Source organism: Ochotona curzoniae, unplaced genomic scaffold (genome assembly GCF_017591425.1).
Source record: "Ochotona curzoniae isolate NIBS_2020 unplaced genomic scaffold, NIBS_Ocur_1.0 scaffold_2587, whole genome shotgun sequence".
Lineage (NCBI taxonomy): Eukaryota > Metazoa > Chordata > Mammalia > Lagomorpha > Ochotonidae > Ochotona > Ochotona curzoniae.
The window spans coordinates 11,805,135-11,825,953 of record NW_024467096.1 but is presented as its reverse complement, the minus strand read 5'-3'; the positions used below and the strand labels follow the sequence as shown (position 1 = coordinate 11,825,953).

General features: G+C 39.0%; 1 protein-coding gene across 1 annotated transcript in view; it reads left to right on the top strand.

The window, feature by feature from the left end:
- TPRG1 (tumor protein p63 regulated 1) overlaps window positions 1-20,819 on the top strand; it is a 109,070-nt gene that overhangs the window by 76,552 nt on the left and 11,699 nt on the right. The window contains exon 4 of the mRNA XM_041003003.1: window positions 15,151-15,304. Within this exon, the coding sequence (XP_040858937.1) occupies window positions 15,151-15,304 (154 nt within the window). The remainder of the gene's footprint in view (window positions 1-15,150; window positions 15,305-20,819) is intronic.

Genomic DNA, 20,819 nt, shown 5'->3' with positions numbered 1-20,819 from the left:
AATGACCAAATTGCATTACCTGCATACTCTGAATTCTACAAGATTTTTGTGCAGGTTTTCTGGGGGAGAGAAACAAAGAATCTTCAAAAATATATAATGTGTATTTTAAAAGTGCTATACATCAATTTCATATTTTGCATTATTATCTATATATAGTTTTATTTAAATTTTCTATAAATTTTAAAAAATATCATTATATTATCAGCCTCCTCTGCCTCCTTTAGAGAGATGTTAAGTGTGTTTTATGTGGAGAAAATGGATAAAATTTACTTCAAATAAACTAAAAATAACACTTGAATCATTTTGAACAGGCACCTTGAATTCCAGTTTGCTCAAAACAGAGAAAATGCTGTCTGCTTTTTAAGTCACTGGAAGCTACAAAGACAATGACTGTAATGTGGCTGATCAAGAAACACTATCTGTGTGTTTTGTCATACACCAGAGAGTGTGCTGTTTGTGAACAATGTACTTCTTACATGCAGAGCATGAAAACTCTGTTTCTCTGGCACGTTCATTTATCCAACGCTTAGAACCACTCACAAACTCAGAGGAACGGTTAATAAAGACTTAACAGTTACAAAGGGATACTCATTATTCACCCTGCCTAGGTGAGAAATAGAAAAAACTCCAACACTTTTGTGTATGCTTTTATACCAGGTCTTTCTATTTTGCAATAACCTTCACCTAGTATTTGAATGGCCACTTTTCATTATAATTGAATGTTCTGATTAAATTACCACTTCTTTAGGATTAACTGATTCCCAAGTCAGACAAGGAGTTTCCCCATCTATAAGTCTTCTCTTGTCTTGCTTTTCTCTTCTTATCTCACAACACAGTCTTCCAAAGTAGACAGTGAGCACCCTGAATGCAAGGGAATTACCTTGCTCATCTCCAATGAACATTGCTTAGGGCAGTTTTTTTTTTTTTCCAAAAAGTAAGATTGTACTCAGCATGCATTTGTTTTAATTAATAATAATGTTGCTAAGCAATACTTGTAGTATGCTTTTAAATAAGAATTTATTTTTGCTTAGTATTTACTATTTAATTGACATAATCCCTGTTAGGGATCCAACGCTCAGATTGCAAAAAGTAACTTGGTTTATTTCACTTTTACACCTTTGCTAAGAAACCATGATATTCTGAGAGTCTCATTTCTTCCTTATTGTCTGTGGGGGGTGTCTCTATGGCGATGTGGATGGTCTCTATCTATAAAGCATCTTCAGGGGATTGTAAGTGCACTCAGATTTTTAATTTAGATGCTCAGAAGTTCCAAGTATGCATGCTGCACTTCTGGTTGGGATGCAGGATTACCTGAAAGCTATACTCAAACTTTGTCTCTTTGGCTCTCACAGTCTTCTGGATAATATTTACAATGTGAATAGAATCGATTTTCCAAATGTTTTCCCACCTCCTAGTTATATTATGAAAAGATTTATTTTATCTCATTTTTAAAAGATGTACTTTTAAAGAATGAACCATTTCTTCAACTTTGTCTACAACATGTTTTGTTTTGTTTTGTTTTTTTTAAACCAAAAATACACCTGTTTGGGGTTTTACTTTCGTTACGTAAATAGAGCTACACTTTTTGATGAGCTGGCAACTCAATCAATGCCTGTCTTACTAAGACCTTACATATTCAGTTCCTCTTGCCTTTGCCTTGAGCATATAGCCCAAATAAGTGATGAGATGGGATGAGATTGTTTGTTCTACCTCTAGTTTCTGATCTAAAGCTTGTTCATGAAAAGATCAGATGCCAAAGGCAGAATTTAACTATGAACTATGTTTTTGTTACCTAATTTCTTCAAATGTCAATTTGAAAGTCGGCTCTTTATGATGTAGCTTAGCAGCAACAGGTGTCACAATGACTTAAAACTTTTTCCTGCAGTTCCTACTTGGTATCCTTTGCTATCATACATTTTATTTTCATTTCTTAAGAAAGCATTTGAAAATGTGTTTGATGGTGAACACCAAGTTAGTTGGTAGTATCTTAAGTCAACAAACAGCTAGTGTTGTTGTTGGCTGACTTAGAACATAGCCAGCCTCTAGAAGGAAGGAGGTGTTTGTCACGGCATACTCCACAATGACTGGATCACTGTTAAAGTATTGTTTTCCTTTCCTGGCCACATGCTTTAATAAGGACTTCAGAAAACCAGAAGATGTCAGAGGAAGGGAACTCAGCTAGTGAAGAGATGTTGATCTTATTAGTTGAGGAGTGGTTGATGGAAGTAGTTGTGTGTTGTAGCCGTTGCTTTTCAAAAATAAAGCAGGGCAAAAACACAGATATACAAATCCATACCATGCACATAATTAGAGAGCTAACTAAATGACAAATATTTATATCTTTTTACACTTTTAAATAATCTTCAAGCAAATCTTGGTGTACTTTGCTAATGAAAAATAAACATTATGAGGAATTTTACTTAGTAGTTTGGCTTTATGGTAGGGAAATTACATAAATGACAGCTTCTTTTTTTAGATTTATTTATTTTTATTTGAATGTCAGATTTGTAGAGAGAAGGAGAGAAAGATCTTCCATCTACTGGTTCACTCCCTAGTAGCAGCAATGGCTAGAGCTGAGCCAATCTAAAGCCAGGAGCCAGAACCTTCTCTGGGATATCCCATGCAGATGCAAGGTCCCAATGCTTTGGGTAATCCTCTACTGTCTTGCCAAGCCAAAGGCAGGGACCCAGATTGGAAGTAGGGCAGTTAGGATACAAACCAGCACTCATATCGCTCCTGGTGCTTGCAAGATGAGGACTTTAGCTACTAGGCTGGGCCCAGAGTGCCAACCTTTGAATTCTCCCTACAATTGTTATTCAGTAATAGAAATCTCTGCTTACATTCAAGGCATAGCCATTGTGTCTTCTGCTTGTTAACTACGGATAGACTTTTCTAGTTGTGTTCATCTCTATAGCATGAGGAGCTAGCTCTTGAGGCCCAATGATTTTGTGCACGCAGGAACCACACTGCTCTCCATTCTACTGTTTTTAGATACAGTGGAAGAAGTCACTTGTTAGAAGTATGACATCCAGAGTCAGTGGGCCTATTCTCGACTCACTGAATCAGAATCTATGTAAGTGCCAGTGATTTAAATGCACCTTGAAGTTTATCAAGCAAGCTGACTGCCCGAGATACTAAAATTCCCTGGACAAATGGCCTTCCTCTCTTTTCAATTGTGTATGAGATCTTCAATAGGTCTGTCATTCCAGGAGTAAACTGAGCTGCCAGGGGGACATTTAGTTTGGCCTAAAGGATGGCCAAGAGATCACTCTTAGAGATTTGGGCCTTTGGATCGAATGTGAGAATATGGCTGGTTGTCCTCACTCATGTATCCAAACTCTGCTGCACTGAGATAAATATTACTAGGATTGGGAAAAGCAGGGAGGATCATGGCTCATATTGGCACTATTGCTCTGGGCCTGAGTAGAAATGCTATGCTCTGTGGCAAGGAGAACGCATCAGTAAAAGCAGAATCATAAATTCCAAATGCATGTGTATGCAAAGCGATACTTTTGTAACTTGATGACAAATTGAAAAAAAAAAACCTGAATAAATCTTGGCTTACTTACCCCAAAGCAAATATACACTGTGGAATGTAGGTGAATCAGTTCTATTTCAGGAAATGTCTGAAATTTCTTAACTTTGTGCATAGTCTAATGTTTCACATCATATTACTTTTCAACCTCTGCTTATAGCCACAAAACCTTTGGTTTGGCATGTTTTGGTGGGAGCAAAAGAAGTCAGCAAGAGTCCAAAAGAATTCATTAATTTTTTTTCTGCTATTTTTTATTGCAAGTTGTGCTCAGTGAAGTGTCTTCGATATATTCTGAGTGGTGCCAAGCACTCCACATTGTCATACAATTTTCTGCTAAACCAGGGTTAAAGGGATTTCTGTGAGGTCACAGAGCAATGTAAGCACTGAGATCTGAGCCTGCATCTGCATCTTCCAACCTCCAAAATCGCTTTTATTACAGTCAAATATCTACATGAAGCATGGCTTTTGTGTTGGGTGAATCATACTTCTGCTATTTAGAAGATAATCCATGGGAACTCTGATTCTGGTAGGCTTGTTTCAAGGGCTCACATTGACCATGAGCAGGTGGGGAAAGGTTCCTTATGGTCTGTTTGCCAAACTTAGAGAATGCATTTTTGCTTTGTTTATAAAAACTGTGGCATGAAATATCATCAATAAATTTAAAGGCAAAAATAAAACAGTGCATCACATATCATCCCTTGAAATTTCTATTTCAAACTCCTCCAATGTAAGGAGAACAAATGATTTGAGTCTCAGAAACATGCTCCATTGTGAAGTATCAGGAGAGAAAACTTGGACTCTTGATTTGTCCTTAAGAACTGTGCGTACCTAATTCAATTCTCCACAGTCCTGTCTGTCTTGTCCAGTGCCATGGGCAGTTGGGCCAGGGTTTATAGAGCTCATTCTTTCTAACTGCCCATGTATGTATGTATTCCAGACTCAACTCTCTCTCTCTCTATTGAGAAGAAATGGAAACAAATGAGCATAAGAAAAATGCTTTTCTCAGAAGAGGCTTTTTTTTTCCAACCTAGGAACTCTGTACATGTTGAAACTTGGTTAGTTGGGGAGCTCAATAGGAACTTCCTTTTAGGAGGGGACACACAAGAGCACACACATCAGAGGCTCATGTAAGTTTCCAAATGTTTCCATTCATAATAGAGGGAGTTGCCTTCCAATGTGTCTTTCATTGTATGGCATTTTTGGTAGTTTTGTCACAGTTATCTTCTCCTCCACCTGGCAACCTCTTGGCACAGTACAGCTCCCTGTAGACAGGGCCTGGCAGCATTTGTAGCAAAATGCTTTTACAACAAAGTCAAACTACCTGCAAAGATACAGCCACTTCCACCCTGGATATTTCTTTAAAATGATTCCAAAGCAGACTTCAGTAGTAATAAGGGATCTCTTCCATTCCCCTTTAAACATCAGGATCCATTTCCAAAGCTCATTTTAAAATTTTGCATTCAGAACATAGATTCATAAAAGAATAAGATCAGCCAGACTACTGCTGTCTGAAGAATGAGTGCTTCTGTTTTGTTTTGGATTGTGTGTTTTTGCAGTCTGTACATTTCAAAACTTTTGACATTGTCTACAAGATAGCATTATGAAGACAGTAGACAGACTTTCTGTTGACCAATTACCCTTTATTTGGTGATGTAAAATAAGTATTAGAATAATTCCACACTGTTGAGATTACCACAAATGGGAGGCCGGTTCAGTGTGTGGAACACTCTGGTGGGAGCCTTAAGAGTTGTGGTACTGAGTCTTGGGAGTGAACATTAGATCTGCATTTGATGAACCTAAGACAGAGAAAATGCTTCTGAATTAGATTGGCAAGTGGAAGATGTCTAGGTTTCTGAGCTGGTTGGGTAAGCTGTATGGAGAGAAGCAGAAGAGAGATTGGTTGAAAAGGGGAGAAACCATCTATAAAATAGGTATCTGGGACCCAGTGCAATTGCTTGGTGGTTAAATCCTTGTCTTGCAAGCACCAGGATCACATATGGGTACCAGTTTGTGTCTTGGCTGACTCACTTCTCATCCACCTCCCTGCTTTGGCCTGGGAAAGTAGTAGAAGATGGCTCAAAGCCTTGGAACCCTGTACCCACATGGGAGACCCAGAAGAAGATCCTGGCTCCTGGCTCCTGGCTTCAGATCAGCTCAGATCTATGGTTGTGGCCACTTGGAGAGTGAACCAGCAGGCAGAATATATTTATCTCTGCTTCCCTCTGTAAAGTTGTCTTTCCAACAACAACAACAAAAAAAATACATCTTTTTAAAAAACTGGGTAGAATGGCAGAAGAATGGCAGTTATAAACACTTCTTTACTGCATGATCTCTTGTAGCCGGAGGATATCATGGAATTATGGGGAGATATGAAATCAAACACACCCACATTCTGGAGTCAGCTCTATCACCTAACTATTAATGGCTTTTGATCTCATATTTTTCTTATTTGTGAAAAGAAATGTTACAAACCTCCCTTGCGAGCTTGTGGTAGGATTCAAGACAGTGAGTGCAGAGCAACAAATACACTCCTGGAAGCTTCTTAGTCCTGGCTCTGAGAAGGGGCTGTTCTCCTTAAACAGGACAGATATGCTGTTCATGTAGAACATACATACCCTTCGGAGAAAGTAAGGATTTTCCGAAGAGAGACATAATCCCACAGTACAATCACCAGTGTGAGTATTCTAGAATTTTTTTCAATCCTTTTATGAGATTCCCACTCAGGTATAATGCCAAGGTAAAGGGCTGGAAAGGAAGGAAGGTTAATGTTGCCAAATTGCTTTTCTGTTTGAAGAGAAGAACTGGAGCTAGACCGATGCTCTGGATCCTAGCATCTGAATTTTTTTTTTTCTTTCTCCATTGCAAAGATAGCCCTGCTCCACACCTGTACTCGAAGTACTGTAAGAAATGAGCCGTCTGTGCCAGCAGTGCCATAATTATCCCCTTTGTTAACCAGCACATGGGTCTTCTTGACTTACAGCTTGCTAATATAGCCGAGGCTCTGAACAGGAAGCTAGATCAGAGCCCTACTTTTGGATCACAAATATCCTTTTGTGAATGCCAACCCTCAATAGCTCTGTGTTGCCAAGTATTTTATGCTTCCTTTTTCTAATTTTCAGGTAACAACAGTTTCCCGAGGAATAATGTGATGGGGGAGAAATGTAATGGATGAGAATAGCAATGTAATGAATAGGAAAACATTTTATGTGCTGTATGGCACTTTTCATCCAGCAAATGTTGAAGACCTACTATTTATGTGCCAGCCACAGTTAGATCCTTTACATTTTAATTGTAATTAATGTGCATAGCAAGTTTTAGAAAAGGATCACTATCCCTATTAAACAAGAAAAAATGGAAGTGAAAATGAATTGAAAATCGTATAAAGTATGTTAAAGCTAAAGATTTATTTCACTTCAAGTTTCTCTCTTTTCTTTTCCGCTCTTATTATCGCCGCCATCACTACTCTCGAACCTTTGGTTTTTGTTTCCTTCTTGTTTGCCTTTGGCCTTCCTCTTGACACCAAGCAGGACATTGACAGAGCACAAGGTTCAGCCCTACTCATGGCTTGAGGCCCAAGGAGGGCATCTGGGCTCGCCAGGCATCTCACTCAATGCACACGCACTGCCTCTTCACTCTGTAGTTTTGAGTCTGGCAGTCAGAGCAAGCAGAGATACAAGGCCCTCACTTCAAAGCCACTCCCTACTGCTTCTTCAGGGAGTTCCCCACCAGTTTCCCTCCAGTTTCCGTGTTAGGATTAGGCTGCCTTAGATCATCCATCATCCTGTTCAACACTAGCCCTAGACGCCCCTCAGTTTCTGTAGACATCTTCTGAGCTGTCTACCTCCATTCTGTCTCTTCAAAAGTAGCCCAGAGGGAAATAGTTGTGAAAATATATTTCATAAAGCAAGTCACAAATCAAAATTCCCTTATGGGGACCTTGTTGCATGGATTCCTGTTTTCTGTGCTGTCAATGCAATTCTTTCCCAATCACCTTCTCAGCTTGCCAGTCTTAATATCCTTCAAATTCCAGCTAACAGGTTACCTGCTCCTCAGAAAGCCATTAGAGTCCAATGAGTACCACTGAAGCTTGAAGTATATCCATCTAGATCCTACCATTGTATCTTGTACAAATTTGGAAATCTATGTATAACACTTTCCTTGATACATTCAGATACAGGAGGTTGTTCCTGCCTCTGAATTTTCCCCACAATGATCCTTTTCTCATTTTGCAATTTATCAAGAGAGAGAGAGAGGAGAGAGAAAGAGAAGCTCCCACCTGCTGCTTCACTCACCAATGTCTGCCACAACCATGGCCGGGTCAGGCCAAAGCCAGGTCATTCACATGGGTTGCAGGGACTGTGGCAGTTGAACCACGCTGCATTTCAGGGTCTGCATTGCCAGGAAGCTAGAATTGGGTGCTACAGCTGCTACTTAAACTCAAGCACTTCCCTATGGGATGCAGGCAACTTAACTTCTAGGCCAAATCACTGCTGTGAATTCAGTTTCATGCAGTTCAGTTTCTCTGGGTTTTCTCAGGGGAAGCTATCAAAGATTAACACAGAATGTCATTACTGGAGCAATTGCTAAAGCACTTTGGGAGTTTTACCCTCACACATTTAGTGGAGGGAGCAGAACATGAGACTCTTTCCAGAATGTGACAAAGCCCGTGTCTGCCAGGTATGGGAGTAGGAATGACATACTTCATGCTGTGAGCATCAATGCAGAGGAGGCCATCAGTATTTAATCCTGGGATCACATTTATTTTATTCTGACAGGCAGAATCCAAGGAGCCATTTAGATGCTCATAATGAAAAGGAGCATGAACTTTCTCCAAAAGTTATTTATCATTGTCTTCACTGGATTAACTGTTCATCTAAACAATGTCTGAAAACCCAAAGCTTTTTCCACAAAAGGAATACGTTTCCATCATAAAAAATAGCCTGAGAAAGAGAACATTCTTGTTTATTTGTCTTCAAACCTCATGGTGATGCATGCCTAGTTTCTCTGTTTAGGAGAAGCAAATTAAAATAGCAGCTAGAGCTGGCAATGTTGATAGCATCCTGATGGTGATAAAAAGGCTAGACATAACAGTTAATAAACTTAGCAACCAAGTGTCTTTTTGAGCTTTTAGGTACTAGTCTTACTCTTCATACACATCAGTTAGCTTTCATAAAGGGACGTTTTTGAGTATAGGAAGTACTATAAGGTGCTTGTATATTAAACTGGGTAATATTCTAAATTCTAATCTCTGATGAAATTAACAGGTTAATGACATAAGATATATACATATATATGTATATGTAATTTCTTCCAGTTGTTAAAATATGAGGTTTGTGATAGCCTATATTAAGTAATAAATTGCTTTTAGTTAAATCCAAGGAAAAAATATATTCACAGCTAGGTTACAAAAGTTAGCGCAAGGGCTAGGATTAATTAGATATTGCTTTTACTGATTGCCAGGCCAGCGCTTTCTCACCAAACTATGTCTCCTTCTGAAAATGGAATAACATGGCATTTAAACTCAGGGGTCGAATTGGTCTATGGATTCATTATTCCATCCATCCCTTCTAAAGAAGGATGTGTTCAGTGGTGACAATGAGCCTGGTTCTCCCACCGTTGGCGATCGTGTCACTGTAAGCATTTTCTGGGTGCATACCTGCACATCTGATACAGTGATTCGTGAAATCTTATGGTGTGCCTTTGGACTGGACTCCAGCCTCCCTCTCCTCAGGCACAAACGTGACCACCGACAGGACAAGCACAACTACAGCTTTCAAAGCAGGTGAACATCTCCTTTCTGCACTCTTAGGCTAGGAGCGTTCATAATCATTTCTGAGAAGCCTTTTCCAATTATTAACACTCACTTCTGTGTTTTTTTTTTTTAATCTAACCTTGAGTCTTATCTAGTTTAAGAAATTCTCTTTGGAGAATTTCTCACATCGTTAAGTTATCCATTGGCTTGTTGTATACTCTTGCAAATGACTTGGGCATTGTTGAGGACAGAAAAGTACCTTAGAGATGATCTAGTTTTAATCACCTGGCTTTTCACATTGACCTTTGGAGCCCACAAAGAACATGCAAAGTATTGTTGGATAACAGCAAGCAAGTGGCTTTGGAGCCCTTGCCTCCTGGCTCCCACCAAGGGTTCCTACCCTGGAAAACAGTACCCCTGATTCTGTCCTGTGGATACTTCAATTCCAATCATCACCACTAACTGAGCCCTCAAGTCATAATCCACAGGGTCTCTTATTAGCCATGCCAGGAAATAGTTAATCTCACTGAGCCCAAGGCCCTGGAAACTTCTGGGAGGGAGCCAGGTGAGCAAAGAGAGAAGATAAAGGCAGCACCTGCCATGGGTTTGGAACAGCCTGGGGACATGAGAGAATGTAAACACATTCTGCAAATCTTATTGTCTGACTCTGTGCCAGCCTCCTTTGGGTTCCTGTCATGGAAAATATTTCGTCTGAGGTCATTCAATGAGCAAAGGAGCATTGAATACCCTCTGCAGTGCCAACTCTGTCCCTGCTTTTGTCCAGAATAAATAAGCAAGGGACTAGCATTTCATGGGGGGTAGAAGGCCAGCCTTTCAATAATACAGGCTGTAAGGAAGGGAGAGAGGAGACATTAAGAAAATACACGGTGTTGTTCTGCTCTGCTCTCTCCTCCTCTGGCTGCCTTCCTACCCTGAGAGGCCTCCCTCTGTTTGCTCACCCATACTTACAAGCACACGCCCTGCGTTTAGAGCAAGAGTTAATGTCTGTGCTCTCTCATAAATCTCAGTTTGGAGCCTGGAGCTATATTTTTAATTCCGTGGTGGAGCTTTGAGATGTGAGAGTAGAAAGGTGGGGCAGCTGAGAGCTAATCATGGAGGCTTGCCTTTCTGCTTCTGTGGAGCTCATGTCCTGCTTTGGCTTCGGCAACAGGGACATGACTGTGCCTGCAGAGATCTCTCCCAGGCCAGGCCTGGTTAGCAGGAAAGTAGCATGAGCAGAAGGAAGCTGGCCGTGTTGTCCTAGGCCAAAGGCTGCTTGGCTTCTTTCTGCAAAAAGAAGAATGTGTGGAATGAGCAAATTCATTCAGGCTAGCAACCAGTTGCCATGTTTTCTGGTTCAGTTAACACTGATTTCAAGAAGAAAGGGAGTCCTTCCAAAAATAACTTCTTATCTTACGAAGCTTATTATCCAACAGGGTTTTCCTCCACTCAGCTTGGGGCAAAGCTATGCCTTCTTTAAACATATTTATCTTCCACAATCGAATCCTTTGTAGCTTCTTCTCTGGAGACCTCGTTTCTTTAGCATGTCTTTACTTTTGTGGTGGGGAAGGAGACTTTTCTATGGACTGTCTATGGTTTAATGTAGTAATTACTTAAGCCTTTCACCGTGCCAACTGCTGTGTTTGAGAAGAATTCTAGATCTGAGACCCTGACTACAACATGTAATTAACAAACTCAACTAACAACTGGGATCTTTGAAAATGTTGGTCCCTGGTTACAAAGCTACAAATAAAAGAATTGGTCCTTGCCTTGAAGAGGTTTCCAAACTTACATAGTCTATATTGCTAAACACCTGTATTGTAAAACTTCTGCCAAATCCCTATGAAAGTTTTCCTCTGTGTCTGCCTGTTTGCCAGAGGCCTTGAACTTTACCAGAAGTAAAGATGGTAGGCTTCTTGCTTCCACTAGGGGAAATGGAAGCCAGATCCAGCCAGTTATTTTTTTTTAAAGACAGAACGTAGAACAAAATCTCACTGCAATAGGGCCTTCTCTGCTTGTGTGTTGAGATTTACAGGTTTCTCTCAGCAGTAGTTTTCAGTATGGGGTATGGCTAAGGAAAGTCTGCTTGGATCATAAACTGTAGGGCCACGGACGTGTGGAGTTTAGGAACTGATTCCTCTGTCTCTCTACTTCCCAGGATGCTGTGCCCAGAGGACATATGATGTAAAAATGGAATCGAAGAAAGGGAATCTAGGGATGTTTTAGGATCTCATCTCTGTGGTGAATCAAAACATTATTTTTAATTTATTCCAAAAGCTTATTCAATCTGAAGAAAGAAGTAAAGGAATGGTTTGAACTCTCTGAATGGAGAAATCTTGATGAACTTAAAGTAGGAAATTATGTATCTGAAATTATTGATGGACAGCAGAGCCTGGGCACCGGTTTATCCTGGAACTCAGAATCAGGTGGGAAGAGGGAGCAACAGCTGAAGATGGAAGGGAACTCCCAGACTTGCTATTGTGCTTGGAATTTGCTTTTCTGGTTTGATCTTGCCCAAGGCTCAGGTTGTTTTCCCTTATCCGTTTTCTTCATTTCTCTAGTGCTGCTTGGCTTTTAATTCTGTTTCACTAGTGATTCTTGGTAATCTTGTAACATTTGTTCATTTTCTCTAAAATTATGTCTATGTCTACTGACATAGATAAAAAATGTGTAGCTTAGATAAAATTTATAATATTACCTTTTGACAGTACATGGTAGGGATTATAGTACAGAATAGAAATTCATTACTGTCTTTCTAGATAGGAAGTGCTTTAAAATACACGATACATTTTTCATCCATTCTTCTTTTGATCCTCATGGGATTAGTGTTGCCTAAACATGAGGAAGATTGGTGTGAAATGCCCAAAGACACGAGCTAGTACCACTCACAAGTGACACCCAGAACAGCATTTCAGAATGACAGGTGCCAATTCTTTCTTTGATTAATAATTTGGTGTGAGCATTTCTGATACAGGATTATACCCCTATGTGGTTCACCCTATCACAATATCTCTTTGAGAAAAACCCATATGACTTGTTTATCCATTTTTTTTTACTATGGCCACATAATTTGCCTATAATTTTCCCTTTCACTATCAGTTCTACTTATTCTGCCGTCATATAAATGCCAATATTGAATCTATACGCAAATCTATTCATTTTGTGAGATTTTGTTTTTAGGTGTGCCTAGGGTACCTAGGTAAATATTCTGCTCACAGTCAGTGATAGGCTCCTTAAGAAAAAACAATTTTAACTCAGTGTCTATGGGAAATAAGCCTGCACTGTACGCTAGAACAACTTGAGTGTTGAATATTTTACTAGCAGTAGCCAGAATTGGGAAAAATGCCTGTGTAACGTTTGAAGAGCCCCAGTGTTCTCGTCAATTTGTTTATATCCTGCAGTGATGCTTTAAGAAAGTCATGGTAGCTTCCACATTTCTATTTTTCATTAATGGAAGGAAGGCACAGCTGGCCCTGTGGCTTAGTGCATTCACCTAAACCTTCTACCTGCAGCACCAACATCCCTTACAGGCTTCAGTTGAAGTCCTGGGTGCCGCCAGCTCCCAGCTACTGTGCCTGGGGAAGCAGTGGAAGATGCCCAAGTAGTCAGAGCCCTGCATCAAATGGGAGACCTAGACGAAGCTCCTGGCCCTTGGCTTCTGTCGAGCCCAGCTCTGGTCATTTGGGGAGTGAATCAGTGGATGAAAGGCCTGTCTCACTCTTACTCTCTCTGCATTTCCCTCTTAGTTGTTTTCTCTTTTTCTTTCTTTCTTTCTTTCTTTCTTTCTTTCTTTCTTTCTTTCTTTCTTTCTTTCTTTCTTTCTTTCTTTCTTTCTTTCTTTCTTTCTTCCTTCCTTCCTTCCTTCCTTCCTTCCTTCCTTCCTTCCTTCCTTCCTTCCTTCCTTCCTTCCTTTCTTTCTTTCTTTCTTTCTTTCTTTCTTTCTTTCTTTCTTTCTTTCTTTCTTCTTTCTGTCTTTCTTTCTGTCTTTCTTTCTGCCTTTTTTTTGTTTATCTTCCTACTTTTTACCTGTAGAGCTCAGGAAAGAAGGTTGACTGACTTTGTGTATTTACAAGTGTGTGATACCTCTGAGAAAAGGCATTGCTATTCTCAAATTGATTGATTCTCTAGAAATCATGGTTCTGTTTAAATTTTAAACTTAAATTTCAAACTTAACTTTCATTCGGGACTTTCCCATGGTAGAATAATGAAAAGTATACTTAATAGAGAAGCTTTCTTGGCAGATTTTCATCCCCTTTGGATAAAAGCAAAAATTACACCCAGCACATAAATTGACATATGAAGCAATAAATAATTTCATTGTGCAAGTTGTTTCAATGGACTCAAGCCAGAATGATCTATTAACCATCATGCATTAAATATTCATTGAGTTTAGGATTTATTATCAGGACAAAAATAAGATTGTAGGATAGAGGATGTTAAATCTCAAAATGGCAGTTGGGAAGGTGAGAGACCAAGAAAAGAACTTCAGAGATATACACACTATTTTTCATTTCCTCTTCTTTTTTTCCCCTTATTTTCTTTCATATTCTTTCTCTTTTATTCTTGGGTGAATGACTATGTGCGAAATGGTTGGGTGTCAGCTTTCAAATATAGTCATTGAAAATCTGAGACCTGGGCAGCAGTGTGCACCAGGCTCTTTTCCTAAGTTCCTTTTGATAGATGCAGCCCAGGGATCAGCCAACTAGGGAGTGGGTATTAAATGCACATGTGTGAGGTTGTGTTTATACACATCTCTCCTTGGATAAACATTCAGAAACCACAATAGCATTCCCAAAGGAATCCTTCCTTAATACAGGAAGTGACAGCTTTGTGGAGGCACCACAATTAAGCCCCAGTTTTTTATTGTAGAAATCCAGGATTTAATTTTCTAGAAAAAAAAAGTCAGCCCCCTGTGATGTCCCATAGGACTGTGTAGAATTACAGGCAACTTAGTTTTAAAGCTGATTAAATGAAAGGCACCTGAGCCTGGTTTAACCTCCAAGAGTTTCTTGCATTCAGGGGTGTCTAAAAGCACCAACCATAAATTCTTATGAGCGCATCTGTAAAAATACATGCAAAACACAGTTTTGTTTTTCAACTCAGCCATGCTCCTCTCCCACAGTTTTCCCTCAACACCTCTAAGCTGACTTGACTTTACTAGGCTTTTGGGTTTACCAGGTGTCTGGGCCTGGGTCAAACTCAATGGGGCTGTATTCTGATTACTCATAAAGGTTGTGAACTTAGTGGCAAGGGGAAGACAAATACTCCTTTACAAAATATACCTGTTCATTGCCACAGTTTCACTGAATGGATTATGTGTAGAGAATAGAGGGGCATGAGGCGCATAGAAGCTGTGGTTACAGGACATTTGGAGTGGCTATCATTCCTCTTAAAGATCATATTTGACTTGCTGCTGGGAACATCTCATCCATCTTCTCATCAGGTCTTATGTTTACTGCTTTGTGGAAGCTGGCACTGCTGCTGTGTCATCTCATTTCTGCTTAAAACTCTCCCACCTTGACATCCTTCCCTCTTTCTCTTTTAATTATTCCTATTAGGATGTGAGCATGAAATTTGTATTTTCAGCTCAGGCCACTGTATTGCACTCACATTCCTAACCAAGTATTTCCACATAGACTTCTTTGCCGTGCCTTGAACTCACCTGTTTTAAACAGATTCATCCCTTTCTCTCCATCTCCTGAAGTCTCTTCAATGACTTAATCAGATGAGAGTTAAACTGCTTATTCCAGCGGCAATATAAGGTTAACTAGGTTCACTGAAATATTGCATTTCTTTCCAGCTGTCCTTTTCTTTTTGCTTTGGTGCTAATGAAAATAGCTAATGGAAGACCCTTTTCTTGTAGGAGACAAGGAGAAGGCCTTAGGATCTATTGGGGAAGTCCAGCGGAGCAGTCACTGCTGTCCCGCTGGAACCCATGGTCCACTCAGGTTCCCTACGCTACCTTCACTGAGCACCCTGTGAAATACACCAGTGACAAGTTCCTCGGGATTTGCAAGGTAGGAGGCAGCTGGGAAACTACACGTAAATCAGCTTTATTCATTGTTTTTGAACATGGGCAGTTAGCATAAAACCAAAAACACAAGTTACAACTTGGGATTTCTGTGATAAAATCGTTAAGAAGTGTAGGGAACCTTTTTCGTAAACATTGGAGTAGTTTTTTCCTCATATGAAAGTAAAAATAATCTTCATATTCGTTGTAATATGATGTTTCTCCCCTGAAAATTCTTTTAGTGCAATAGTTAAAACATTACATGTGTCTGAATGTGCTTATCGCCTGCAGTAGTGTGGAATACCGTAAGTATGTCTAGTAAGAGGTGGTTCTGTGGCCGTGTTGAAGTCATTTCTCTCCCCTGGCTCTTGGTATCCACAGCTTGAACATTAAGATGGTAAACACTGCTCTTCCTCACGCTTGTGTTGGACCTAGTAATGTGAAATGGAATACAGTGTATATCGGTGTTCCATAAAAGGCAAAGCAATTAAGGTTGTTCTTATAACTTAGAAATCTCATCTATGCAAGCAGATTTTAAACTCCTTAGTGTCCAGGGCAGTACCATCCAGCATTTATTCTTTCATCTGCCCCAGGAATCTTATGCTGTGCCGGGATATTCTAAGTAGTTAGGAACTAAAATAACTGGAGGTGAGTGTCCATGAAAGATCAAACTTTACATCTACAATGAAACAAAATATACAAATAAGCACCTAAACACCTACTATTGTATTCACAGGTCTAGATACTCTTACCCTCTCAATCCTTTTGATGTCTGCCTTTATATTCTGTCATTTGCTTCACAATGTTATAGTTCCTTAAGTACTATAAATTCAAAATTTGGTTATCTACATCTAAATTCTTTCTATGATATGATGGTATGTAGTATTTTGAGACACCTATTCACAAGGGTGTACATAGATTAATGAAAGCAGGTATTTTAAATTGATAAATTCCCCTATTATGAGAAGAGTTCAATGCAACCTATATGTGACTGGGGATGGGAAAGTATCTTTATCTCCCCTAGTATGTAGGTAAGCATGCCTCAAATCCCATTCTCCTTCCAGAATAAATCAAGGGTTCTCTCAAAATGTACACAAATGTTTTCAGAGGCTTACGGGCTCATGGCTGACTTTTGGCTCCAAGTTATTGTTGGCGTTAAATTAGTTCAGTGTGTGGGTCATGGTGCTACTCATCATGTGATACTATTGCACAAGATCTCAGAGGAGATGTCTACTTCAGCGCCTTGCCTAATTCACCATTGAAAGCCAAGAAAGCAAAATAAAATGACAACCAATAAAAACAACATAATGCTTACGCAAAGATGTCTGTGTGAATGCATCCTCTGAGAATATCAGAGATGTGTGTCTTACAAACCCCCTTAAGTCACAATGCAAAACTCAGAACTCTGTGTTTTTAAATTTGTTAATTAACAATAGTATTGTGACACATTGTTCTACAATCTTCTCTCCTGCTCTTGTCATCCTGCAAAAGCTTGTTCTTTTGTCATTATTATTAACAATATTAACCTGTTTGTTTTCCTTTCAGACATCTGGTAATCCAAATGAAAGAACTTAATAACATCTTTTCCCAAAGACATTTCCACTCTTGAAAGGAAATCTGGTTCTAACCATTTTATATATATACTTGAATTAATGCTAATTGTATTTTATTATAAGTCAAAATAAATACCAACTGCCTTAGTTATTACATCCATTTCTTCCTAGGCCAAGTTTTGTCTTACTCATCATACCTGGTGCATTAGGTACTTACTTCCTGTGAGCCTTTGCTGGAAGATGTTTGGGGTGAGAGAGTTAAGAACAAGCTTTATGAACTTTAGAGAAATACCACAATCTCCTTCTAACATCTGATGTTGCTTTGTTTTATAATGCAGCATTTAGATGCAATGAAATCATTTAAATAATAAGAAAAACAAAATCTCAAAGGAATTTTGATATCATTATTCTCCAAATATAAGTTAATAGGCCAGGGCATTACATTTTGGCCTGACCTCAGTAAAAATGAAACTAGTATTATTAGCTGTTATTAGATAAAAGTAGGACTACCAGGAGTGTGTAACTCAAGTGATGATGGGTGGTTGGTTGATTAATTTGCAGTCAGTTGAATGTTGTGAATCTGTTAAGTATATTTTCTTTAAGGTTTTTCCCTTTGAATTATTATTCCACAGTTTCTTTTTCCTTCCTTGCCACAGTCTGGCACTTTCATTTCCCAAATCATTAATTATTCCAAGGCCACCCCAAGTCTCGGCTCTCTAGGAACATAAATGAGCTCCATCTGGATTGGGAGATGATGAGTACTTTGATCCAATTCTTGGCGTATTAGTTTCTTTGCTCTTGTTAATTTTTATGTCACAATATTATTTGTGTTTAGGACGTTTTCCAAGATTGGCTTTGATTAAGACCCAACTATATTAATGTAAAAGACTAAATAAGAAGAAAGATAATATGGGGATCTAGACTCCCTTTTATGTGAATATTTTGAAATAACATAAGATTTTAAAGAGGTGTTACAAGCTGGGTTTTTCATCTGTCTTGCAAGTGAAATGGGGAGAAGATGGGAGAAATGTGCAATTAAATGAAACACCTGGACTAATTCAACAAACCTGTTTCAGCAAAGATGAGGAATTAATGTAAAACTGAGTTACACGCAGACAACATTTTCAAAGTATCTGCAATGAAATAAGTTGGTACTAAAAATACAATTAAAAATTCTGGTGAAGGTACTGCAGTGTAGGCTAGCCTGCCACTGGGGATGCCACATTTTATAGAAGAGTGCCTGGGACACTCAGATAGACCTACGTAATAGGCACCTTGGTAGCTAGCTCATGATGGCTGAAGTTCTTGTACCCTTGTCATTCATGTGGGAGGCCTAGATGGAGCTATGGCCTCCAGAATTTAAGCTGGGTCAGCTCTGACTGCTGTTGCTATTGGTGAGAGAGCAGCAGATGGAAGATCTGTCTCTTCCTGTCACTCTTCTTTTCAAATAAATAAGAAGACATAAATACACTTTAATAAAATAATTCAACCTTATTTTTACTCAATGTTTTTGTCTTATAGCATCTGCAATCCTTTTATTCAACATTTTCTGATACCACCAAGCATAGCTGTTAAGATCATTGTTGAGGTTACAAACAAATAATACAAGAATCTTGTACTTGTGGATGGCATTATTTAAGAAAGCAGACCCATATAAATGCAAAAACTGTAAAAAAGTGTGCTGATAGTCTATAACAGAGGCTTGGATCAAGTGAAAGTATAACTACAACAAGATATGTTGAGTATTTATAATGCATAATTCAGTTTCGCTAAAGTTCTATCTTAAGCATTTCTCAATGCAACAATAATGGATCACATAGGAAACCAATATACATTAGGAAGAGTAGAAAGAATCACAGGTGAATAAATTTTGAGTCTTCCAGCATATAAAATTAACTGAGGCAAGTAACTGAGAAGATATAGAAGGTAGGTGAGAAGAGGTCAAAGTGGAAACAGTCTTCAGCTTGGCTAGAAGGTGATTCTGCTAATTTGAAATGAGTAAAGCTAGAAGAAAAGTGGGTTAGGGATTAGTTTAGTTGAGGATGTTTTGAAATTTGAAACCGCCAGAGAATACCACATTGACTTGGTTGTCAAGCAGTTGGACAAGAAAATCTGAAGTTCAGACAGAAACCTGAGGACCAGGTTTGAGGTTCAGATCCTGTAAGAGTGGGTGAGAGCTGAATTACAGGGATGCCTCCTTAGGGAGGACCCAAAGAAACACCATTAACACACATTAGTTGTATTCAAATTATTTGTAATATTTCTAACTCGCCACACTGCTGTGCATAATTTATCTCAAATTCATCCAACCGTGTTAAAATGTGTTACTTCTGCTTTTAACCATCTCATGAATTCTATACTCTCCCCACATCTGGCAACTAGAGTGGCTAGCCAGCCTGTTCCCAGTTTCACTTATCTTCACACCTCACCAGTCTGTAAGCTGTCCAAATACATTTTATGGGTTATTTTCATAAAGCAGTTATGAAACTGTAAAATAATAGTTTTTCTGGCACTGATTTAATGAAGACTGGCATAAATGCAACCTTTGTGTTTTTATTTATAGATTATAGATTGAATAATATCTTCATACAGTTCAACAGCACTAGATAATTACCCTTTTCCTGCATCTTGAATTTAATTTCAAAATGTTTTAAGAAAGAATTTACATAGAGGGAAAGAGAGACAGAGAGAGAAGGAGAGAGACAGATTTTCCATCTTCTGGTTCACTCCCCAAATGGCAGCAATGGCTGTAACTGAACCAATCTGAAACCAGGAGTTAGGAACTTTCCCCAGGCCTCTGTTGTGTGCAAAGTGTTCAAGCTTTGGGCCATTCTCCTTAGTTTTCCCATGCCATAAACAGGGAGGTGGATGGGAAGTACACAGCTGGGAAGCAAACCAGTGCTCTTACGGGATCCTGGCAGTTGCTACAGCCATTTGAGGCATCATGCTAGGCCCTTGATTGATTGATTGATTGATTTCTTTCTTTCTTTCTTTCTCTTTTTTATGTAGGGAGTTTGACAGTGACAAACTTTACTCTGCTGGTTCTATTAATTGATTCATCTCCCCAAAGCGTGTATCAACCAAGACTGAGCCAGGCTGAAACCCTGGAATCTAGAGCTCAAACTATCTCCCACTTGGAAACTGTCATTTGCTGTCTATAAGATGTCCATTAGTAGGAGGATGGATTGGAAATGGAATAGCTTGGATTTGAACCAGGAACACTAATAAAATAGGCAGGCCTTCCAGGGTGCAACTTAAATGCTGCACCAAACACTCTATCCCTTCTATCTTCATTTTAAGATTGAAGATAATGCATCATTGGGATTAAGTGCATTTGTTAATTCACACATTGATAACACTAGAAGTACACTCAGTATGCTAATATGCAAGAAAATGGTTATCATTCTTGATACATTTTTTATGTAAGTGTGCATATGTGATTCTGAATGTGAGACAGAATAGAAAACTGATGGTTTGTGTTTAATGATGTGATTTTATTCACTACAACTGTATTCAGTTTTCTTCAGTTATTTTATCCACTTCATATTTGCAGCCTGTAATCTTATCTTTCCATGTTTGCATCATTGCTTTTTTTGGATTTCTGAATTACTGGGACAATACTGCTAAGAAGAACCAGCCAGCTCAGATGGTTAATAATTGTGAATGTATTACAGTCAGGTCAAAGTGGTCTCCAGATTATGATCTCTCTTTCCAGCATCTTTACCTATTCCTTTAAGGAGATCATTAAATTGAGCCAAACTGTTAGCCAAGAAATTATCTTTAGTTCATTGTATTCTTTGCATCAATTCAGCAGGAATACACTGAGTACTTACCTAACAATGAAGTGTGTAAGATGAGCAGGGCAGAAGAATGATTAACAAATTACAATTTAAAATACTAACGTAGTTAATAGGAGATTCATGGATTGTTATGGTAGCCCAGAACTGAGGATTACAAAGTGTGGCAGGA